General features: G+C 41.6%; 1 protein-coding gene across 1 annotated transcript in view; it reads right to left on the bottom strand.

The window, feature by feature from the left end:
- Positions 1 to 22,661, bottom strand: part of ABCA5 (ATP binding cassette subfamily A member 5) — a 150,524-nt gene that overhangs the window by 108,513 nt on the left and 19,350 nt on the right. The window contains exons 4-6 of the mRNA XM_075216871.1: positions 12,179 to 12,331; positions 11,448 to 11,539; positions 3,965 to 4,194 (exon numbers count right to left, since the gene is read on the bottom strand). Coding sequence (XP_075072972.1) covers positions 3,965 to 4,194; positions 11,448 to 11,539; positions 12,179 to 12,331 — 475 coding nt within the window. The remainder of the gene's footprint in view (positions 1 to 3,964; positions 4,195 to 11,447; positions 11,540 to 12,178; positions 12,332 to 22,661) is intronic.

The raw sequence follows: 22,661 nt of genomic DNA, 5'->3' as shown, positions 1-22,661 counted from the left end.
CGATAATACATTTACCCCCTGATGTCCAGTCTAATACACAGGCCCATGTCTGGTGTCAAGCATCAGTAATTACCAGGTAAAAATAATCCCTAGCAATCCTAAAAAGTTACAGAAAGAGAAAGCGCACGTTTGTTGATTAATATTGTGCTGATAGTTATATACAACGATTTTTACTCAAATGGAAGCATATATAGAAAAACATACAAATGAGATGTCCCAACGTCAATATTCGGAAAAGACAAATTAAAAAAAAAATGCAGTCATGACTTTTGTCACTGTGGTGAATGATATAATGCAATGTTGCTTAACACAGATAGTGACTCTTAAGGAGTCTTAAAAGTTTTTCTGAACAGAATCAAGTAAGTGGCACTCTTTTATAAGCAATTCATATGGCTCCGGGTGTTAATGTTGACAATTAGAGTTATTCATTAATAATAATTTAATTAATTGTTCATAATGCTAAAGTTGGAAGAGTCCTTTGCGTTCGAAGATGAATTGTTTGCGTTCACTAGCATATATTTGCCATGCGCAGAGCAATTTTTCGCAAAATATGGCACGCATCAGCATTTAAGTTCCATGAATCGGGCCCTATATGGATAGGAGAGGTTCCAATTCAATTGGATTATTGATATGTACATAATTTTAACAACTATTTGTATTTCTCCATGTACAATTAAGCTGCAACATTGTGTCAATTAAAGGTGTTCTCCACATTTGGACAGCATCTTCTTAGACTAACCTTCAACAATAATAATATTATAAGGTTAAATGTAAACGCTTTGGCACCCCTGGCTAAATTGTGTTTTTCACTTAACCTCCAAAGTAAAGTTAGCCTAACCTCTGCAGGGTGCAAACTTAAACATGACATATTTCTGCACATTATATTGCACAATTAGTATTTGCTAAGATTAACAGATTGATAGCATGTGCAAAATGCGGACACCCTGTCAAGAAGTATTTTCTAACACCTCTTTGCCAACAACCATAACTTCCAAATGTTTCTTGTAGCCAGCCAAGAGTCTCTCTATCCTTGCTTTAGGAATTTTGTCTCAGGCTTCCTTGCAGAACTTCTAATTATTGAAACATCTTGCAGTAGTGCATGTTTGATATCTCTTCACAGATTTCAATAATATCCAATCTTCATTACTTGCAACTGCTTCAAGTCTCTATTTCAAGCAGTCTGTGTTACCACTCTGTCGGCAATGAGATCTTCGGTGTCCTCGTGTCGGGGAATTTGGTGTCGGTGTGTCGAGCGTTGTTTCTAATGTACCCAACTCTGTATAAATGGGTACAGGGGCAAACAAAGGATTTCTGGAGGGGGGTTTCCAAATGTTTGGTTTTCTAAAAACCACAAAAAACCCTACTTGCTGCAATAATATTATAATTAGAAAAGTACAATATTTATAAATGTAATAACTTATAATAAGTAAATTAGAAAAAGAAAGCATAAAGTAACCTGTACATTAAAAAAGCAAAAAAAACAAACACATGCACATAACCACTTACCAAATATAATACAACTCATCAAAATAAACACATCTCCCTCTCACAACCATTTCATTTTTTAAAAAAAAACATATCACTCAGCAGCCAAGAAACTGCAGAATATCACAAGTAACTTACTTTTACTACATGCATGTGACAGGTGCCATCCCATGTGTGAAATGCTGCAGAATGAAAAAGGTAAGGGAAGGGGGGGGGGGGGTTGGGGTATGTTAATCTAGTGTGTGTTATGTTAATATAGTGTGTATTATGTTATTATAGTGTGTGTGTGTGTGTGTGTGTGTGTGTGTATAGGGGCAGCGTGTTAATATAATTTGTGTGTGTGGGAGGACAACATGTCAATATATTATATGTGTGTGGGGGCAGCATATTAATATAGTGCTCAGGGAGCCGCGAGCAGAAATCAGTGTTAAAATTACTGTATTAACGGTTAAAGAATTAATGCCGCTTTGAGCATGGCTGAATTGAGTTCCTGTGTGTGTTATGTTAATGTAGTGTGTGTGAGGGGGGGGGGGGCACAGTATGCTTATATAATATCTGAGGGAAGGGTGGTTAATATAGTGTGGGAGGTAGGCTATTTAATGGTGGAGTGCAGGTGGGGACTAATTATTTAATGGGTGCTATTTTATTTGTGGGGTGATAGTGGGGCAATTTAAGTTATTGGTGGGGATATTTAATTTAATAGTGGGGCCTATTAATTTAAGGTGAGGTGACAGGACCTTGAATTTAATGCTGGGGTGGTTTGGGGCTATTAATTGAATATGGGGCTGATTTGGGGGAGGAGGGCTATTTATTAAATTTGAATATGAATTATTTAATGCCTGGGATGGTTTTTGTAAAAGGTTATATTTGTTAAAGGTAAATGCTATTTAATTTATTGCTGGGGCTGTTTGGAGGGAGAGAAATATGTTTATATATTAAATGGGAAAACTATGAATTTAATGTTTGGGCTGATTGGAAGGAAATAGGTCTATTTATTAAAAGTGTTCAAAATTATTTTAATGTCAGGGCAATAGATCTATTTAGCAAATGTGAATAGTATTATTTTAATGTTGGGGATGAAGGGAGGCATAATTATAAAACGTGGGTACTACTTATTTAACACCGGGGCTGGTTGGAGTTTTCTAAATCTTATGTAGCCATTTGTATTCCAAAGAGGGCATCCAACATTCCAGGATCAAGACAAGCAGAAAATGAGCTAAAGACACCAGCAGCCACAGGTGGTGAAAGTGACAGGTAGAGAGAGCAGGACAGTCTGCCAACTGTCCTGAATATGGTGGGACAGTCCCGAATATGGGTGACTCCCTCGATTAGTCAGATTTTGGTCTGACTACAAGGACAGTTGAGACGTATGTCCCGCTTCACCATTTACTGCTTGTGAAGGCAGAACTGCGTGCACCTAACAATAGTGCACACAGTATTTTCTGTATATTGTATAACATTTGTCTAAAATGATAACCATGTTTCTTCATTGGGGCCCCCTGTCTAAAGTGCCTCAGGCCCCCCAGAGCCTTAATCCAGCTCTGGGCCAGGGTGTCAGATTGACACCTAGTGCTCTTCTCAGTACCACCCCTAATATTATTTGTTTCAGGTTAACCCTGTCACATCAACGGCAATTGAATCTCCCTCAATATATCATGCCTAAAGAAGTGCAGCCGCGCCCTCTATTGACCACGCCCCCAACATGTGGCCACGCCCCTTTGGCAGTGGCGCCGCTGCGTGGTGGCATACAGCACCCTTACTTATCACCTGTGGGGGGGGGGTGGTTGCTGTACTGGGGCCCCAAATTCCTCTTGGCAGCCTGACTACATTCACCGAACGACTAGAGATAAAACATAAGCAAGAACCATAGACTAGCGCCTAAAGTAAGAACAATCATGGGGCCATTTTGTTGAAGCCAAAGTTCATTGATACAAAAGCAGATTTCCCACAGAAATGGGACTGCAGACTGTTTTATAGTTTTTTTATGCAGGCAGAAGGAGGTGTCTAGAAGCTGTTCCCTACTTCTAAACCACAGAACTGTTGTTATTCGAGTGTATGGTGTTTCTGGCCAACTGGAACCACCCCTGCCCCCTTCAAGAGCACCCCTGGTGTAGACCAAATGTAACTTTTCACATATTCAAATATGTATCTTTTTAAGCATAGCTGCTGTAAATATCACTATATAAAGAGTGAGTTCTGATTTCACAACTTCAGTACTGACTTAGGTATTGGACTCATCATACATCATAAGAAATAACTCCACTACAGCAATACCATTCTGCCAGAAGTCCACTCCAAGATTTGTGCTCTGCAAGAAAGCTGCCTCAGCCTTTTGTTCTAATATGGTTACAGAACGTATCTGCGTCTTGTAATATCCTTAGAAATAACACGAGAGGTACATTGTCAAATATATATAAATGATATCTAATGTGTCAATATTCAGTTTTAAATCATCACAAATAAAAACACATGACTGTACCAGAAAGCAGTGTCGTGAAGCCCCAATATCTTCATAAACTCTTTGAGTTTCTTTTCTTTTTCAGCTACAATATAAGCTGCTGGAGAACATCCGAATGGTGAGAAAGCCATCACTAGACATATTGACATGAAGGCATGGTAGTAACTCTCAACTTCAACCACTGCCCGCTTCTCCATAACCATGGTCTTAGTCTTCATCAGTTCCTTCCAGGCTGAATGATTGGTTTTCAGCTGAAATTGCAAGTAAACATTAGTCTAGCAGGCATAAAGAAAATGTAGATATTTTTCTTAACAGGTTTGTTGTTTATGTGCTTAGATCCATTGAAAAATTATCTCCTGTTGTGACAGGAGATAAATTGCATAAAGAATGTGTTAACGAATATGTCACAGTAACAACTTTTAATAAATACATGTTCAGTTCAGTTTATATTTAAATTGAAAATTTACACTTGATTCTCACCTATTCCTTGTTTCAAGACTTGATATTTGAACTGTGATATTTTGTAATAAAGCATAAGCTCATTCACATATTACAGCTGAAGCACCTGACTGCATGCCCAGCTCCCAACTACTAAAGCAGACATTAATCCCAGTGCAAGGTCATTGATCCCATTTACACGGATGATGCCGATGCCTGAATTTGGTGCAGTACAGCCAAATAAGTCAAAGAACCCTTGTCCATTTATATTGCAATGTTGACAGCCTTTAAGTGCCAATCAATAGATAACGGAGATAGAGAGGTAGGTGTAAAACATATTTTTAAAAAATATTTTTTACTCTATAAAAGTGATGGATGATGAAAGGAAAGTAAAAGACTAAACAGTGGAGTGTAAAATTAGCAATATTCAGTAAAGATTAAATTCTTTCATGTTTAAGTAGCGTTTTCAAAACATATAATTAATTTCCAAAAAGTAGCACTAAAATATTGTTAATGAAATGGTTGTTAAAAAGTAATTTATGGAGTAAGCAAGTGCACTGAAAATAAATAAAAAGTAGTTTAAAAAGTTGTTTTAAGGCGAAAAAAGTTTATGCTGTTGGTTTAACCTTAATTCTACACCTCATCACTTCATTACATTTTAGAATGCTTTTTAGCCCCCTGCCCACGCGTTTTGTGTATTAACATAATGTAATGAAAGGTACTGTTAATTAATTAATGCCCAGGAATGATTCTAGCTTTTCTGTTGTCACGGTGAATTGTGAAACTGCACTTTCCACCCAGTTTCTCACATTACCCCCTTTTACATTTACCTTAAAGAGCCGCATAATACATATAGTCCATTCTCAGGACTAGTACACCATAAAAATGTCCTGTAATGTTCCAGAAGTAATGTCTATTAATATGCCACCAAGGATAAACAGTAAAATGCCAGCAGTAATTTTTCAGGACCATGCTAGCATTCATGCCAAGTAAAATACCAATACTGATGGGCAGTTATGTGCAGCAACGTTAACTGTAGCAATGCCCAGTAATCAGTAGTTATGTCCAGCAGTATGCCAGTGTTATGAACCCCACGATCAGCAACTAAGAACCTCTATACAAAATCTATGCTGCGGGATGTTTTTCCACCATTAGTAGCCGCCCTTCCCGGAACCACACTGTTCACTGGTATTCGGATGTCTCTTGGACTTGATCTCAGTAGTATACAGTTGTTATTGGTTGTTAGTTAGGGAGACTCACAACTATGGAGCAACACGCAGACAAAGTCAGACAAACAGGACACAAAAGAGAATGGTAAATTGGCAAGCCAGATTAGAGGACAGGAGAGGTACACAAAGTCAATAAACAGGCCAGGGGGTAAATGTATTAAGTGCCAATTTCTGCAAGTCGCTGGAAACTGGCAAGTTTGCAATGAAAATTTAAAGCGCCAATGACTTTAAAGGCATTGTTTTGCAAAACTATGCCTTTAATGCCATTGCCGCTTTAAATTTTCACTGCAAACTTACCGATTTCCGGCGACTTGCAGAAATCGGCACTTAATACATTTACCCCGAGGAGTTCAAGGGCAGACAGAGATCCAACAGCAAGGTCCAATAAGCAAAGCCAATGCCAAACACAGAAATTCAGCAGCAGGAGAAACTCAAATCTCAGGATAATGCTGCAAGCACTAGCCTAGGTAAACCTAACACCAGCAGGGCAACAATGATGGCAATGAATGTATTTATGTTGGTCTTGCCCAATCAGTTGCTGGGTATAAAGCATGTGAGCAGAGAGTGATGACTGCTCAGTTGTTATTTAATGAGTCTAGCAAGACCTGATAATCAGCTGCAATGTACAATCCTGTTAGCAACACAGGAAGCAAGGTGAGTAAGGTTGCTCAGAGAAAGGCACACAACAACTCTGATATTCAGCAAAATCTAGAATGGATTTCTGAGACAGAACAGCAAATACATAACAGCCAGCAGTAAAAATACCCAGACACATGCTAACAAAAATCCCCAGTAATATGTCAACAGTAATGATCATTAATATGTCACAATAGTAAAGCACAGTAATATGCAGGTTATAGGCATATTACCCAGCAATATTCTACTTACAGTAGTGCCCAGTAACATGCAAGTTGTGATAATGCCCAGTAATATGCAAACAGTGATTCTCAGTATAATGCCAGTTGTAACAATGCCCAGCAACAGGCTAACAGTATTGTCCAGTAATACTTCAATTCTAGTAATGCTCAGCAATATATCAGTAAATGGTGATCATTAAACTACCAACAGCAGTAATTCCCAGTCAGTGGCAGACTGGGTCTAAAAATATTGGTTGCCAGGAGACAAAGGGGGCTCACCCACAACTATAAGGCTATGATTTAATTTTTATAAGAAATAAATACAATTTTTAAAAAAACATAAATGGAAAAAGGGTAATTAAATTTTTCCCAAAATAAATGTATATTTTTTAGCAATTACAGTATACATATATTGTACATATTACTGGCAGTATACAGCAGATACTAAATGAAAATATAGATTGTTATCATTTAAATAAATGGATATTTTTAAATAGTTTGCTTGTACTGAACATTTTACACTGTAACAGATAGTTCAAAATCATATTTCATGCAATCCACTATCTTAAGAGCAATTGTTTGAATTCACTAAATGATTGTGCAAATGTGTCAATAATTGTTTTTGCATCCAATTCATCTAACAATTCCTTTACAATGGATAGCAACATGTATGATTCCAAGTTCTCCACAAACAGTGGATTTCTAAGCCTTGTCTTTATGATCTTTAGCTTTGAACATGTCCTCTCACATTGGACTTGAGTAACTGATAGTGTGCAGATGACTTTATAAAGTTCATAAAGGTTATCTTATGCCTTGTCATGAAGTCTGTTGGATGCCAGAATTTTAAGTATATACAATGGGCAAATGCTACAAATTTTACACTTATTGCAACTGGAATCCATATTCTCACCATCATTAATCAATAGTTTTAATACATCAAAGTTCAAAACAAAAGAAAATAATTCTGATATTACTTGATCTTTGCTGATTTGTGGGTACAGCTTAATAATACCTTCATCTGTAAGGCCCTTCTCTGCAATAGTTTTAAACTTTGCTGGGTCCAAGCAGTATAAATCTTTATACAACTTGTTGTGTTGTATAAAGCATGAATCTATTGACTGGACAATGCGGCCATTATTAGTTCAAACACATTTACTAAAAAATCAGCTAGAGAATCTGCAGAATTTCCTTCATCATCTATAAGCTCATCTGCCAGTCTTTTCTTCTTCCGCTGCCTTTTAACTGGCAATGTTGTTTCCAAAGAGTCAATTTCCAATGTTTGCTTTTCATCCATATTCAACTGTGAAATTTTGTCATTACATTTATTTACAAAATCCAATGCCTTTCTGTGAACGTTATCAAATGTTCTTGTCTGTTCCTTCAATTTTACTGTAGCTGAATTTACTATACTCCATGCAGGAAACATATCTAAACCACTTGTCTGTAACAGGGCTGTGGTTTCAAATATTTACAAGTAACTAAATGCTGTCAATATTGTTTCAAACTTTAGAACACTTTGAAGTAAAACATTTGCTTCTTGTCTTGTTTTTGCATCAAAGTTTTCTGAATCTTGTATCATTGATAAACATGTCAATAGATTTACAAAAGTACTGACGGCAGCAATATCAAAATGTTCAAATATAATTGTTGCTGTATTGGATTCTCCTGACCATCTTGTCTCGCCAATTAACTTTAATCATTTCATTTATTTTTGCCCTAGATGTTTTCCAACAATTTCTATCCATAGAGCCATTCTCCTGTATGATGTTTTCACAAACGTTGCTAAATTCTGGAGCAACTTGAAACAAGAAACTGCAGGCACACAACATTTTGTTGTTTCAGTTATCACCAAATTCAAGACATGGGCATAGCACCACACATGAACATGCTGATCAGCCAGATCAGTAACTTTACTTTGTCAACCAATATACTGGCCATGGTAGCTTGCAGCTCCATCTGTACTATCAGATAAACATTTTTCGGGATCAATTTTAAGATGCTGTAATGTTTCAGTCAATGGGGCATATTCAATTAGCTTTTCGGTCCGCAGCTGCGCATGTAAAGTGACAATACGGTACCGCAACATTGCGGATTTTCCTTTGCAACCCTATGGGCTGCGCACGGAAATCCTTGATGTTGCGATATTAGGACTCGTGCAGCTGCGTGTAATCGCTGACCGAAAAGCTAATTGCATATGCCCCAATAGATCAAAAAGTCCCTGTCCTGTACCATCATTACTAAAAGTAGTCGCTCACAGATGACACCTTTAAGCACATAACTAATAATAATGCTAAACTGATTTATGCTTTTTCTTTTCCATGCTGGTAGGGGTAATATTCCTAAAACTAAAACTTAATTAAAAATATTCCACATTGGGAAAAATGAACATCTACAATTAAATGTTGAATCCAGCTTTTGCCAAAGTTGGCTATTTGTAGTTTTGCATTTGATAATAATTGTAGTTGTTATTATTATTGGGTTGCTGTATTCTGCACCTTGTATTTATACTGTTGTAGCGTATTGTAACAAATTTCTACAGTACAGTAGCGAGATCCATTATGTATTTGTGCTAGAACACGGCGATGGGAATATCACAGTAATTTTAACTGCAGAGAAAATAAAAAGGTATTATTATTTATTGAACTTGCATTATGTGTATATATTATTTAATGAGACTGCAGCTTAAATATGCATGCTACCTAGTATTTTTGCACTAATTTTATACAATGACAGAAAATACATTATATTTAAATTAAAGGACTTATGGCCACAGTATATAAAAAAATATTAATTAAATACATACCTTTTATAAAACACAACAAGCACGAGGTGAAGAGCTGATAATGCAAACTCAAACTGAGGCCGACGCAATGAATAATATGTGTTGTCTTTGCAATGTATGCAATAGCTTGATACAAAGATGACTCTGGTTGCACGTCATGATCCCCAGCTAAGCTTCATTGAGCAGTTGTAATAGTAAAGATCTAAGCTTACACAACGCATGGGTCGGCCTCACATACCCCGAATCAAAATTATTTATTCAGTTATTTATTATATTCTTAAATATAAAGTATCCTCGAAAAATGATTTTATTGAAAATTTCAGTTGCATATAGTAATAATATTGGAACTTCTACTATATTTTCAAGCTACTAAAAGGTCATTAACATTTATAACATATTGTCTAATGTTTAAGGGAGCCCACTACATGAGGGGCCCACGGGGCCCACTTGCCATCGGCCAAGCTGACACCCTGGCCAGTCCGACACTTTTCCCAGTAATATGTCAACAGTGATGATCGTAGACGTAATGCACAGTAATAGGCGAGTTGCAGTGATATTCAGTATTATGATAGCTGTATTAATGCCCATTAATAGTATCCAGTAATGTGGCAGTTTTAGTAATTTACACAATTATGCAGTAGTGACTACCAGTATCTGTAATTAACAGATATTAGTTCCAAAAATTAGCAGAGCAGTGGTGAAAGCTGACCTTATTTTATGGCATACTATTAGATACGTCTCCATTGTCATCTGCCTAGTCCACCCCTGTTTCTCTCACTTGTCAGTATAGATGTGCTTCTGCTCACTCCACATTTGCTAAATTATATGTTGTTTGGGGATTGTGATATTAAACTATAAAAAAATTAAAGCATGTTCTTCATTTACCAACATGGTTTACTCAGATTCTGCAAAGGGTATTTATGGTTATACACTATTGTTAGTGACTAGTGGTTCCATACTCATACTTGGCCGCAAGAGTAACTAAGAAGAGACACACAATAGCTGAATTGAAGTAGAAAGAAAACCTGTATGGTTTATAAAAACAGCTGAAAGTCAACAAAAGCTAAAACAAAATCTTAAAAAGCTTAACAATATATTTTGCTTTATTCTAATCAGCTAGATAGTCTGGCTCCCATGACAGCACCATGTGTAATGACACAAGTTCTGGGTTGGTATCTGGCAGGCATATTTAGATATCTGTCCAGAGCAAACTCGCTGGATGCTGACCCTAAAGCGTGTATGTTCAGGGTGTATCCAGCTAGGAACCATACCGTGTCGCTGTCCTTCCACAGGCACCTGACAAAGTGGATTAATGCTGCAGTCTGGACTGAGGCGTAGCAGGTCATCCACAGATCCCCTCCCCCAATTTTTTTTTAAAACATGACAAATTTAAAACATGACAGGTGATCTTTAAATAGTCATTCTCTGGTTCTGGAGCATAATGCTGGTGATTATAAACCAGAGAGGAGTATGTGATTACTTTATCTACTGTTATCAGAGGTTTTTATTATGAATTCTAAAACAAATTGAATGTATGAACTTTAATTCATATAAAGATGTGTTATATACAAATGCCTCTAAATACAACAAAACTCTTCTTCATTGCTACTGTCCCATTTAGTCCTCTTGCCTAATAAATGCAATGTTTCTGTTTTTTTCCGATATATTTAATTGTTTCATAAAAGTCTGCCTTTATTTCAAGTGTCAAATACTTCATATTTCCTTTCTACTCCATTTGCTCAGCTAAATCCCTCTACTGTGCTATGCAAAACTGGGATGTCTTTAAATCTAAAAAAAAATCTTCACCCTCAAATCAATTAAACACCTTTATAAAACAAAATGTGCACTAATACGCGTTGTCTTGTGGCTAGTACAGGGTAAGTCTTTATTATTTCTCTATTGTGACTCTACTTCCTAAAACTACCCAAAACCAGGGGCGGGCTGGACCGGGGGGCAGGGGGGCAGCGGGCACCCGGGCCGCTCAGTCTAACGGCTGTTCGGGCCGGCCGCCTCCCCCCGCCCCCCCCCCCGTCCATGCTAAAAATAGGTTAATATTGCCAGCGGCCACATCGCGTGTCATGTGATGCGGCCGCCTGTGCGCCCCCCGGGCTGATACCTGCCAGCCCCTGCCTGCCCAAAACCCATGGACAACTCTAAGATAGTAGAAAAGGAAAATTAATTATTGTTCTGAGCCTTACCTTTATTATTGCTGAATCAACACAGGCTTGTAGTTGTGTGAATCCTGAATCAAAATACTGAGCAGCATCACAACTGGAAGAATAGCAGTGCTCTAAAATTGAAGAAACTTTAGATTTAATGAGCTGTAAAGAATACTGATGGAAACAATACAGTTAGTTATATTACTAAGTAATGTAGTATTTTAGTTACATTACATTAGTTACATTACTGGCACCACAATATCTACAAGTCAAAGAGTTAATGGTCTGTGAGTGGCTAACATGCATTATTGACTGTCTTTAAAGACCATGCATAAAAAGAGGTGCAGTCCTCCATTGACAAAGTGGATGGTCCATTTGTGCATACAGTGTGCACAATCATTTGGCTTAGATGCAGGATCAGTTTAGGAGAGCAGCAAAAGCTATAGATGGATATTAACATTTATCTGGTAACTAATTCCATAGACCATGCAAGTCCTTTCTCAGACCAGGGGCAGACCTAGAAATTTTTGTGTGTGGGAAGGGGGGGTGGGGGGGATAGCATAATCCCACCTCCCTTAACTCTGATTGGTTGGTCCGGCCCACTCCTTCACTTTGATCGGAACTGGCAGCTGAAAAATAAAGATACTACCCACACACTGATTGTGTTTAAAATATAATATGCTGCCTTTGATAGGCAAGAAAAAAAAAGATTATAATAAATATATCTTCACAGAAACACACAAGCTCATAAATTCAGATTTTAACCCTACCTTGTATGTACAAAGTGGACTTTGGGACGGAAAGTGGAAAGAACATCAGCTTGTAGGACATGGCGTCTTCAAACATGACACCGGCATAATGTAGGAAGTATGTACTAGCTGCTTTTAACTTCTCTTCATCCGGATATGCAATAATTTCTACATCTGGAAAAAAAGCAAGGCATTTTTCAATGTTTATTCTTTCAGTAGGAAAACAACAGATAAAGGATTAAATACTTTACAACGTGGTCCCCGTGACAAATATTATTTTATGCTATCTATAAGAACACATTTCTGTACATTCTATAGCACTCTTGGACCTTATGCTTCTTTTGAAATGTAAAAAGATGTGTTTATTTTTTTTAAAATGTAATTGAGGAAATACAATGAGAGTAATTCACAATTGGCAGTTTCAAGCCATACAATTTTGCACTGTGCTTACAAAGTGCATATATTTGCCAGGTATTTTCAGCGATGGCATTACATATAAGTGTATACACCATCCTGCTCGTAAACACCAATCCATGTGCATAGTTCAAAACCAGGTGCACTGACGCACATAAAAGTTCCGGGATTACACAGTGAAATGTCCATTGAAAATGATCAGGTATAAAGGTAGATCAGGAGACAAATTTTGAGTAAAAATAGGATCTTTTAGGTTTACTTAGCTATTTACACTTCACCAAATCAGGCTACTCACCATGTAAATCACTATTTCTTCCAACCACAAAAAATAAATTCTAAATCATAGAACTCTCAAAATCTCAGAATTCAGTGATTCTACAGTGTACGGTATAGTACAGAGATAATCTAGAAATCATTTGAGAATACCAATGAGATGAGTCAGGGGGTTGTTTAATCCAAGCAAAGAACTTTCCCATTAATTTCAATTAAATTCAAGCATGTGTACTAAATGAAAAAACATATTGAAATGAATGGGATATCTCCACTAAATACGGTAGCGCCCCCCCCCCCCCACCCCCTAAAATCCTTAACCAGCTCCAGTACTAAACATGCTGGGCTGGTTCCCAGTATTACACCGGACAGCAAACATTGAATAGGTGCTTCCTGTGATAGTGATGCATACGTGCAGGCAGTTACAGCAACTAAGGTGCGACTAAATGATTATATAACCCCTCGGTAGAGCAATTCAAAAACTTTTAAAATTGTTTTAAATTCTAGTGTGTGAATTTAAAATATATTTAGCATTCATAATAAAACAGTGTACAAATGTCCACATTTGTAGTTGCCCTTAGGGGGTTTTGGCAGCCAAATTACTGAAGTAGTGAAAGTAGAGTTTTTATGTAGCAAATATTCACTAAGAGATCTATTACGTTTATATGATATACATTGAAGGAAAGACATCCAAGTTTGTAATCTAGGTTCACAAGGGAACAACTTCCAACATTTACTGATGATTGTCTTAACAGTTTCGGAATCAGCCTCCTGTTACATATGAGTGCTCATATTCCTCCACAATAAGGGCCTAAGTAATTAAGGAGAGCAAAGCATACAACAGTAGTAACTTTGCACCTTGGCATGTGAGGTGCAACCTGTACAATGTTAGGCTTTCTAAATAACATTGTACAGGCAGCAGCTCGTTAAAATAGCAGGTTAAGAACAGCAAAACATAATGTGCTACTTGAAAGTGACGCCATCGGTACCTGCTGGCTTCTTCATTCGTCGGCAGGGCAAGCGTCACCAGGTTGGGGGTCGCGGACCTCATTAGGATCGCAAATTTTTGTGACAGTGCATCTGCATTTTGATGCAGAATCCCGGGTCTATGCCCCACTGAGAACCTGAAAGTGCCAAGAACCAGCGGGTTACCTTGGCATTGACATCCCGGTAGATCTGCATTCACCATAATGGGGCATTGCCTGTTATTAATGAGAATGATCTGCCTAGGAGGAGATCATAGCGCAGAGCTTCTAGTGCTCATTTTATAGCGAGACATACCTTCTCCACGGTTGCATATTTTTGTTCCCTCTAAGGTAACTTCCAACTCAAATACAGGACAGGATTTTCTATTCCATCCTTCTCCTGTGATAAGACTGCACCTAAGTCAACACCGGAGGCATCGTCTTGGAGGAAGAACCTCCAGGTATACTCAGGTGCTTGTAGAACTGGAGAGCAACAGAGGGCTAAGTGGATATCTGACCAAGCAGCCTCTGCAGAGTCAGACCAGGCTACCCTATCTGGACAACTTTTCTTTAACATGTCTGTAAGTGGAGCAGGTAGAGTGGCGTAATGGCTTACGAATCGCTTGTAGTAACCTACTAAGCTTAGGAAGGTTCTTAACTGCAAATTATTTTCCAGACTCTCATAGCTATAGCACACTTTACTAGACTAGCTGTTAATCCTGCAGACCTCAGTGAAACTAAGACCTCCTTAACTTTCACTCCCAGCAGAGTGAGAATGTTTTGTTCAATTAAAGTAGTGAACCCAGGAATGGGAGAGAAGACATCCCTGTTCCAGCATATCATTTTTTCAGTCTGTTATTTCTGCCTAACAGATAACACTTGCTCTATGGGCACTTCAGAATTTTCAATGACAGTATTCACTACCAGAAAAGAGGTGTCCTCATCATACCATAGTTTAAGGAGATTGACATGGTATATTTGTTCCTCCCTTCCCTTCAGAGGGAACTGCCTCTGGATATCGGGCATAGTCAAGTAACACCAGTATACATTGGTGCCCACAAGCAATTGACGGACCCTGTAATTGATAGGACCGACAGCCTCTAGGATTCGATAAGGACCTTGCCAGTGGGCAAAAAGTATGCTTGTCTGGGTAAGGACCAGGACTAGGACCTTGTCCCTAGGCTTGAAAATTAAACTATAGCACTTTTATCATAACTTCTCTTCTGCAATTCCTGAGTTTCTTTTACAAGTTGTTGTACAATGAGTCCTATTTTTCCCAGACAGTCATTCATTTGGGACACAAACTCTACCAGATTTGTCTCCCTGAAGCCTTGCCGCTCCCACCCTTCCTTCAGCATATCCAAAATACCCCTGGGTTGTCTTCTGTACAATAACTCAAATGGACTAAACCCTGTTTAGGCTTGAGGTACCTCACGGACGACAAACAACAAATATGGAATAAGAGTGTCCAAATCCTTTTTTCTTGTGCTGCAGCTTTCCTTAGTATGTGCATTAATGTACGGTTAAATTGCCGTCAGTTTATGGATGATACACAGAGGTGTGAAGAGCCATCAGCCCTAACAACTGGCACATGTCCTTCATCACCTTGGACATGACATGCCCAGATCCATGAGAATTTCCTTGGGAATTCCCAAGCATGTGAACATCAATACAAGCTCCATAGCTATGGTGCTGGACTTTATGTTTCATAGGGGAACTGCCTCTGGATATCGGGCATAGTCAAGTAACACCAGTATACATTGGTGCCCACAAGCAGATTTCTTCAGTGGCCCCACAAGGTTCATAGCTATATGTTTAAAGGGGACTTGTACTATCGGTATTGATACGAGAGGAGCCCTGTACATGGGTTTGGGACAGGTTCTCTGACAAATGGGACATAGCTAGCAATATATTTTCACTGCCATGTACCCACAGGGCCAGTTAAACCTGAGCAGAACTTGTTCTCGTGCTTTATCTTCCACCCAGGTGTCCTCCACTGACATGTGTATGTGCTGCTTTTAACAGTAGAGATACATGAACCTGAGGAACCATTAACTGTTCTACCTTTTCGCCCGTAAAATAACAAATCTATACAGAAAGTTATTTTTAACAACAAAATATGGTTTACTTTCTGCAGGCTGAGCGGCTTTCACACACCGTTCACCTCAGTCACACTTTTAAATGCATGTTCTAAAGTTGCATCATTAAGCTGGTTCCGAACAAAGTTTGGCAAAAGAAACAATATTGGTATCAGACGCCGTCCCTGCGCCTCCTCGTTAGGCAGGGACGGGCGTCTGCTTCCTGCTGAGCGCCCCGTTGCCAAGCAACGGGGACGTGCCTTTGGCGGTGTGGTGCGCATGCGCACCCGTCGCCATAGCAACGGGACGCGCTGCTGGACTTCCTGTCGGCGGTCAGCGCATCTGACTGCCAACCCACTGCCCACTTCCTTTATATACTCTGCTCTGACACCATTAGGGTGCCAGAGCAACTGGTTATCTAGTCTTCAGCGTTCCAGCTCCATATATATATATATCTACTATTTGCCTGACTACTCCTGTTTCTGACCCGGATTCCTCTGACCTCGCTTTTGGATCTCCCTTTTGTCCTGCACTGTATTCTCTGGTTTGACCTCGGCCTGCTGACTCCTCTTCGTCTCCTGATTCGGTGCCTTATCTGCCCGCTTGGTTCCTGACCCTGCCTGTATGACCACGAATATCTCCGTCATCTCGCAAGTAGCTACCCGAGAGGGCCGCGACCTGCACGTCATCGCCGCAAAGCCCAAACCTCCTTGCGAGGGTCCCTGGTGAATACCGGCGGCGTGTTAGACTCTCTGTGTAGTTGTGCCAATACTTGCAGGTGCTGATACCTCCTCTGTGACAGCTTGCTCTGGCCATGTCAACCGAAACACCTAACGAACCTTCTGCTCAAGACCTTCTACTCCACCTGGCTCACAGAGTTGAAAAACAGGAGTCCGAGCAGGCGCAGTTGCTTCAATGTATTCAAGGGGTCGCTGCACATCTCGAGTCCCTTTAGGCATCTGTGACATCAGCTCAGAACATTCCCGTGACGACCTCGGCTGTTGCAGCAACCTCATCTTCTCCTGCTGTGGCGTCCTCCGCCTCATTGAGACTTTCCCCGACAGATAAGTTTGATGGAGAGCCCAAAAAATGCAGAGGATTTTTAAATCAGTGCCTCATCCACTTCGAGTGTAATCCAGCATCCTTTCCCTCGGAGCGCATAAAAGTGGCTTTCATTATATCCTTATTATCCGGACAAACTCTAGCCTGGGCCTCTCCCCTGTGGGAACTGAATGACCGGATACTGTCTAACGCCTCTACCTTTATCGAGGCCTTCCGAAAGGTGTTTGATGAGCCTGGTCGCATATCCTTTGCTGCCTCCAACCTTTTAAACCTCCTCCAGGGATCTCTGACAGTCGGTCAGTACGCAATTCAATTTCGCACCTTGTCCTCTGAGCTCAGTTGGAACAATGAAGCTTTGGTGGCAACATTTTGGCAAGGACTGGCAGACCGAGTCAAAGATGAGTTAACCTCTTGGGAACTTCCTACAGATCTGGATTCCCTGATCTCCCTATGCAATCGCATAGATCTACGCTTCCGTGAGCGTACTCAGGAACGTTCTGCCACCAGACGGACCTCTAATCGCCTTGCTCCCCTGTTCCAGAACCCAGTACCTTTGGAGGAACCAATGCAAATCAGCCGGTCTCGGCTGTCCCCTGAGGAACGTCAGCGACGCTTCAAGCAAAACCTTTGCTTATATTGCAGGGATCCTGGTCATGTTATATCTTCTTGTACCAAAAGACCGGGAAACGCCCCCTCCTAGTCGGTGGCAGGGAGGCCGACTTAGGAGTTGGAGTTACTACTCCCTACTCTGCTTCTGGCACTGATTGCCTCATGCCCATTTCCTTGGATACTCCTGTCGGCCCCTTCGAGACCTTAGCCTTTGTGGATTCCGACTCTGCCGGGAATTTCATCTCCGCCACTCTGGCATCGCAACTCAAATTATCTATATTAAAATTGCCTCAGCCGTTATTTCTCACCGCGGTGGATGGGAATCGGATCTCTAACGGTTCGGTTTCCCATATCTGCTCACCTATTCGACTGACGGTAGGGGTGCTACATTCTGAAGTCATCGAGTTCCTGGTTCTTCCTCGTTCTGTTAATACAGTCATTCTAGGATTACCTTGGCTCCAGCTTCACTCACCCCAATTTGATTGGAATCGTGCGATGGTTACCGCTTGGGGCTCACAATGTTTCAAGTTCTGTCTGTCTGGCCTGAGACCCGGCCAGTCCTCTCTCCCTTGTCGTCTGACATCTCCTCAGATTGAACTACCATCCTCATATCTCTCCTATCAGGATGTGTTCTGCAAGGCCGCTGCCGAGACTCTACCCCCTCATCGCCCCTGGGATTGTTCCATTGAATTACTACCCGATAAACCGCTCCCTAAAGGCAGAATCTACCCATTATCTCTTCCTGAGAACTCTGCTATGGTTACTTATATATCTGAGAATCTTCAGCGTGGATTTATCAGGAAGTCTACTTGTCCCGCGGGAGCAGGATTTTTCTCTGTTAAAAAGAAAGATGGCTCCTTACGGTCTTGTATTGACTACCGGCGATTGAATGCCATCACCGTCAAAAACAGATACCCGTTGCCACTCATCTCTGAACTTTTTTATAGGATCGCTGGATCAAAGATCTTTACTAAACTAGACCTACGGGGGGCATATAATCTTATTCGTATACGCTCAGGAGACGAGTGGAAGACCGCTTTCTGTACTAAAGAGGGTCATTTAGAGTATTTAGTGATGCCCTTCGGATTGTGCAACACCCCTGCTGTTTTCCAGTCTTTTATTAATGAAATTTTTCAAGACCTCCTCTACATCTCTGTAGTAGCTTACCTAGACGACATCTTAATCTTCTCATCAGATTTGGCCAGCCATCGTGGTCATGTAAGAGAGGTCCTATCTCGCTTACGAGCCAATAAGCTTTTCTGCAAGCTCGAGAAATGTGTTTTTGAGATGCCACAGATTCCCTTCCTGGGCTACATTGTGTCGGGAGCCGGTCTGCAGATGGATCCTGTGAAGTTATCTGCAATCCTCATGTGGCCTACACCTATGGGACTGAAAGCTATCCAGAGATTTATTGGCTTCGCCAACTATTACCAGCAGTTCATACCACAATTTTCCTCCATTATCGCGCCCATTACCGCTCTGACCAGAAAATCGGCTAATCCTCAGGTTTGGTCTCCGGAGGCTGTCTTCGCCTTTGAAGTCCTCAAGAAAGCCTTCTCGTCTGCCTCTGTGCTTGCTCAGCCTGATCAAACCATTCCTAGTCGAAGTTGATGCTTCTGCAGTGGGTGTCGGGGCAGTTCTGTCACAAGAGTCTATTTCAGGGAGACTGTTACCCTGCGGCTTCTTCTCTAGGAGGTTCTCTTCCTCTGAGTCTAACTACGGCATTGGAGATAAAGAGTTACTCGCAGTGAAGTCTGCGCTTGAGGAATGGTGTCATCTTCTGGAGGGTGCTCGCTACCCGGTTACTGTCTTTACCGATCACAAAAACTTCATCTACTTTCGGGATGCCCGCTGCCTAAATCCCCGTCAAGCCAGATGGTCCTCATTTTTTGCTTGGTTCGATCTAATACTCACCTACCGTGCTAGTTCTCTGAATTCCAAGGCTGATGCTCTTTCTCGTTCGTTTGATATCTCCGACACTCCACCTACTGTTGAACCTCCACCGGTCTTAGAGCCTTCATGTATTGTGGCCATCACTCGTACACCTCCTGTCGGTTGTTCCTTTCTGGAACCACACCTACGCCTGAAGGCGCTTTGTTGGGCACATGCCTCAAAGATCGCTGTTCATGCTGGTACAGAGAAGACTCTCTCGCTGCTATCTCGGCATTATTGGTGGCCAACTGTCCGTACAGATGTTCGGGAGTTTGTAGCCTCGTGCACTACTTCTGCCCAGAATAAAGTACCAAGGCAACTTTCTGCAGGACTGGTACAACCTCTTCCTATTCCTGATCATCCATGGTCTAGCATCTCGATGGACTTCATCACTGATTTGCCACCCAGCAGTGGCTTCAACACCATTTGGGTCACAGTGGACAGATTTTCCAAGATGGCCCATTTCGTTCCTCTAAAAGGTCTTCCATCTGCATCCAAATTAGCACAAATCTTTATTAAAGAGATCTTTCATCTCCACGGTTGTCCTCTGGAAATAATCTCTGACCGTGGCATCCAGTTCATTTCTCGCTTTTGGAGAGCTTTTTGCAAGGATCTAGGTATTGGCCTTAAATTCTCCTCTGGTATCACCCACAAACCAACGGCCAGATGGAGCGGGTAAATCAAGACCTGGAGTCCTTTCTACGCTGCTTTTCCTCACACAACCAGTCCAATTGGAGTCTTCTGCTGCCTTGGGCCGAATTTGCCCACAACAATCATACTCATTCTTCTTCTGGATATTCCCCCTTCTTCACTGTGTATGGGACCCATCCTATTCTTCCCACGTTCTCTTCCCCGCCCCCCACGGTTCCTGCCGCCCATGCTATGACTCAAGATATGGCTAAACTATGGGTTTCCACTAAGCAGAACCTCCTCAAATCCAGACGTCATTATAAGTCTTCCGCTGATCACCATAGAAGATTTGTGCCGGCTCTCCAGGTGTGGGACAAAGTGTGGTTGTCCACTCGGAATCTGAAATTACGGGTCCACTCCATGAAACTGGCACCTCGTTTTATTGGACCTTTCTCGGTGACTCAAGTAATTAATCCAGTTACTGTTAGACTCCAACTCCCTCCTGGGCTGAAGAGCCATAACACCTTCCATATTTCCCTCCTTAAACCTCTGGTACTCAACAAATTCGTTCATACCACTTCTGTTCCTCAAGCCATTCCAACTACTATGGGCGATGAATATGAGGTTAGTCAAGTCCTTGCTGAACGCAAATTCCGAGGTCGTTTTCAGTCCCTGGTACACTGGAGGGGCTTCAGCCTGGAAGAGAGATCTTGGGTTTTTAAAGAAGATTTGCATGCCCCAAGACTGTTAGCCGCCTTCCTTAAGCGACGCTCAGTACCTGATGTTTCCCCCAATTGTGAGGAAGGGGTACTATCAGACGCTGTCCCTGCGCCTCCTCGTTAGGCGGGGTTGGGCGTCTGCTTCCTGCTGAGCGCCCCGTTGCCAAGCAACGGGGACGCACTGCTGGACATCCTGTCGGCGGTCAGCGCGTCTGACCGCTGACCCACTGCCCACCAATGAGGGCTGGCCACTTCCTTTATATACTCTTCTCTGACACCATTAGGGTTCCAGCTCCATATATATCTATATCTACTATTTGCCTGACTACTCCTGTTACTGACCAGGCTTCCTCTGACCTCGCTTTTGGATCTCCCTTTTGTCCTGCACTGTATTCTCCGGTTTGACCTTGGCCTGCTGACTCCTCTTCGTCTCCTGATTCGGTACCTTATCTGCCTGCTTGGTTCCTGACCCTGCCTGTACGACCACGAATATCTCCGTTATCTCACAAGTAGCTACCTGGGAGGGCCGCGACCTGCACGTCATCGCCGCGAAGCCCAAACCTCCTTGTGGGGGTCCCTGGTGAATACCGGCGGCGTGTTAGACTCCGCGCCTCTCTGTGTAGTTGTGCCAATACTTGCAGGTGCTGATACCTCCTCTGTGACAATTGGTATTGCAGACCAGTCTGTATCCTCACCAAGAGACGGGGAGGGCTCATCCACGATGTCACCAGCCAATGCTGCTTTGGACTGTCCATGCTTCCCTGCATGGGGGCACTTTTGTGGAACTCCTGCCATGACCCCAAGGATAGCATTCTGGTTTGGCCATTCCCAAAGATCGAGGTCCAGATGTAGTGGTTTCTAAGGAAGCTCCTTTAAGACTGGGCTTCCTCCCATTTTATCAGTTGCCGGCATATCCGGCCGGACTTGCTCATTGAGAACCTCTTTAAACTGTGGGAAATCTTGTCCCAGGATAATTGGATAGGGTAGTTTAGGCATTATGGCACTCACCACCATAACTAGTTTTTAAGTGTGACTGGCAGAAGTGTTCTCTCATATTCCTCAGCTGTCCAATGTATGTACAGGACCTTCACCTTGGGCACCCTAATAGTAATATTTTTGAGCAAGGCAGAGCTCACTTCAAGAGTCAAACAAAACTAGGACAAGATTTTGATTGATAAGCACAGTCACCCGAAACAAACAAGGACTTTCTTATGTGGGACTCATAGCATAACAGCTTGGATAAGCAGGCCCAACATGCGCAACAGAACAGTCCATGGGTTCCGGTAGTTTTGGGCACTCTGCCCGGAACCGGTCATTTGCTTTAAAGCACAAAACCTCTCTACCACTGTGACAGGATCTTTGTAAGTCGGTGGGTCCGAGTGCAGCACCTATAATTGCAGACCGTTGTCCAGCCCTCCAAAGCAGTGATCTATCGCCAAAACTTAAATAATCCGAATAGAAGATTTCTCCTCTGGCTACAGTCATGTTTTTTTCATTTTGGATAGCTCAGCCAATTGTGCTCTGTCCAGTTTGTCTTTGTCATAGCACTACTCAGATAGCGCTGGGATCGGCCTGGCGCCAAAACCCATATACGAGGCAACATCTCGGATGTTAATCACAGAGCAGAGTCCCAGTCATCATCCAGATCCATATAAGTTCGCTGAGCCTCGCCAGTTAGATAGGGCACCAGCCTCTCAGCCCAAACTTCAGTAGTCCAACTTGCCCATTTTGCAGCTCTCTCAATGGACACCAGATACGCGTCTATTTCATCAGCTGGTGACATTTTCTGCAGAGACAGACCAGGTGGTACATTTCTGTCATGCCT

The sequence above is a fragment of the Mixophyes fleayi genome, chromosome 6 (assembly GCF_038048845.1).
Source record: "Mixophyes fleayi isolate aMixFle1 chromosome 6, aMixFle1.hap1, whole genome shotgun sequence".
NCBI lineage: Eukaryota > Metazoa > Chordata > Amphibia > Anura > Limnodynastidae > Mixophyes > Mixophyes fleayi.
The sequence above is the reverse complement of the archived record's forward strand: the minus strand, read 5'-3'. Positions and strand labels throughout refer to the sequence as shown.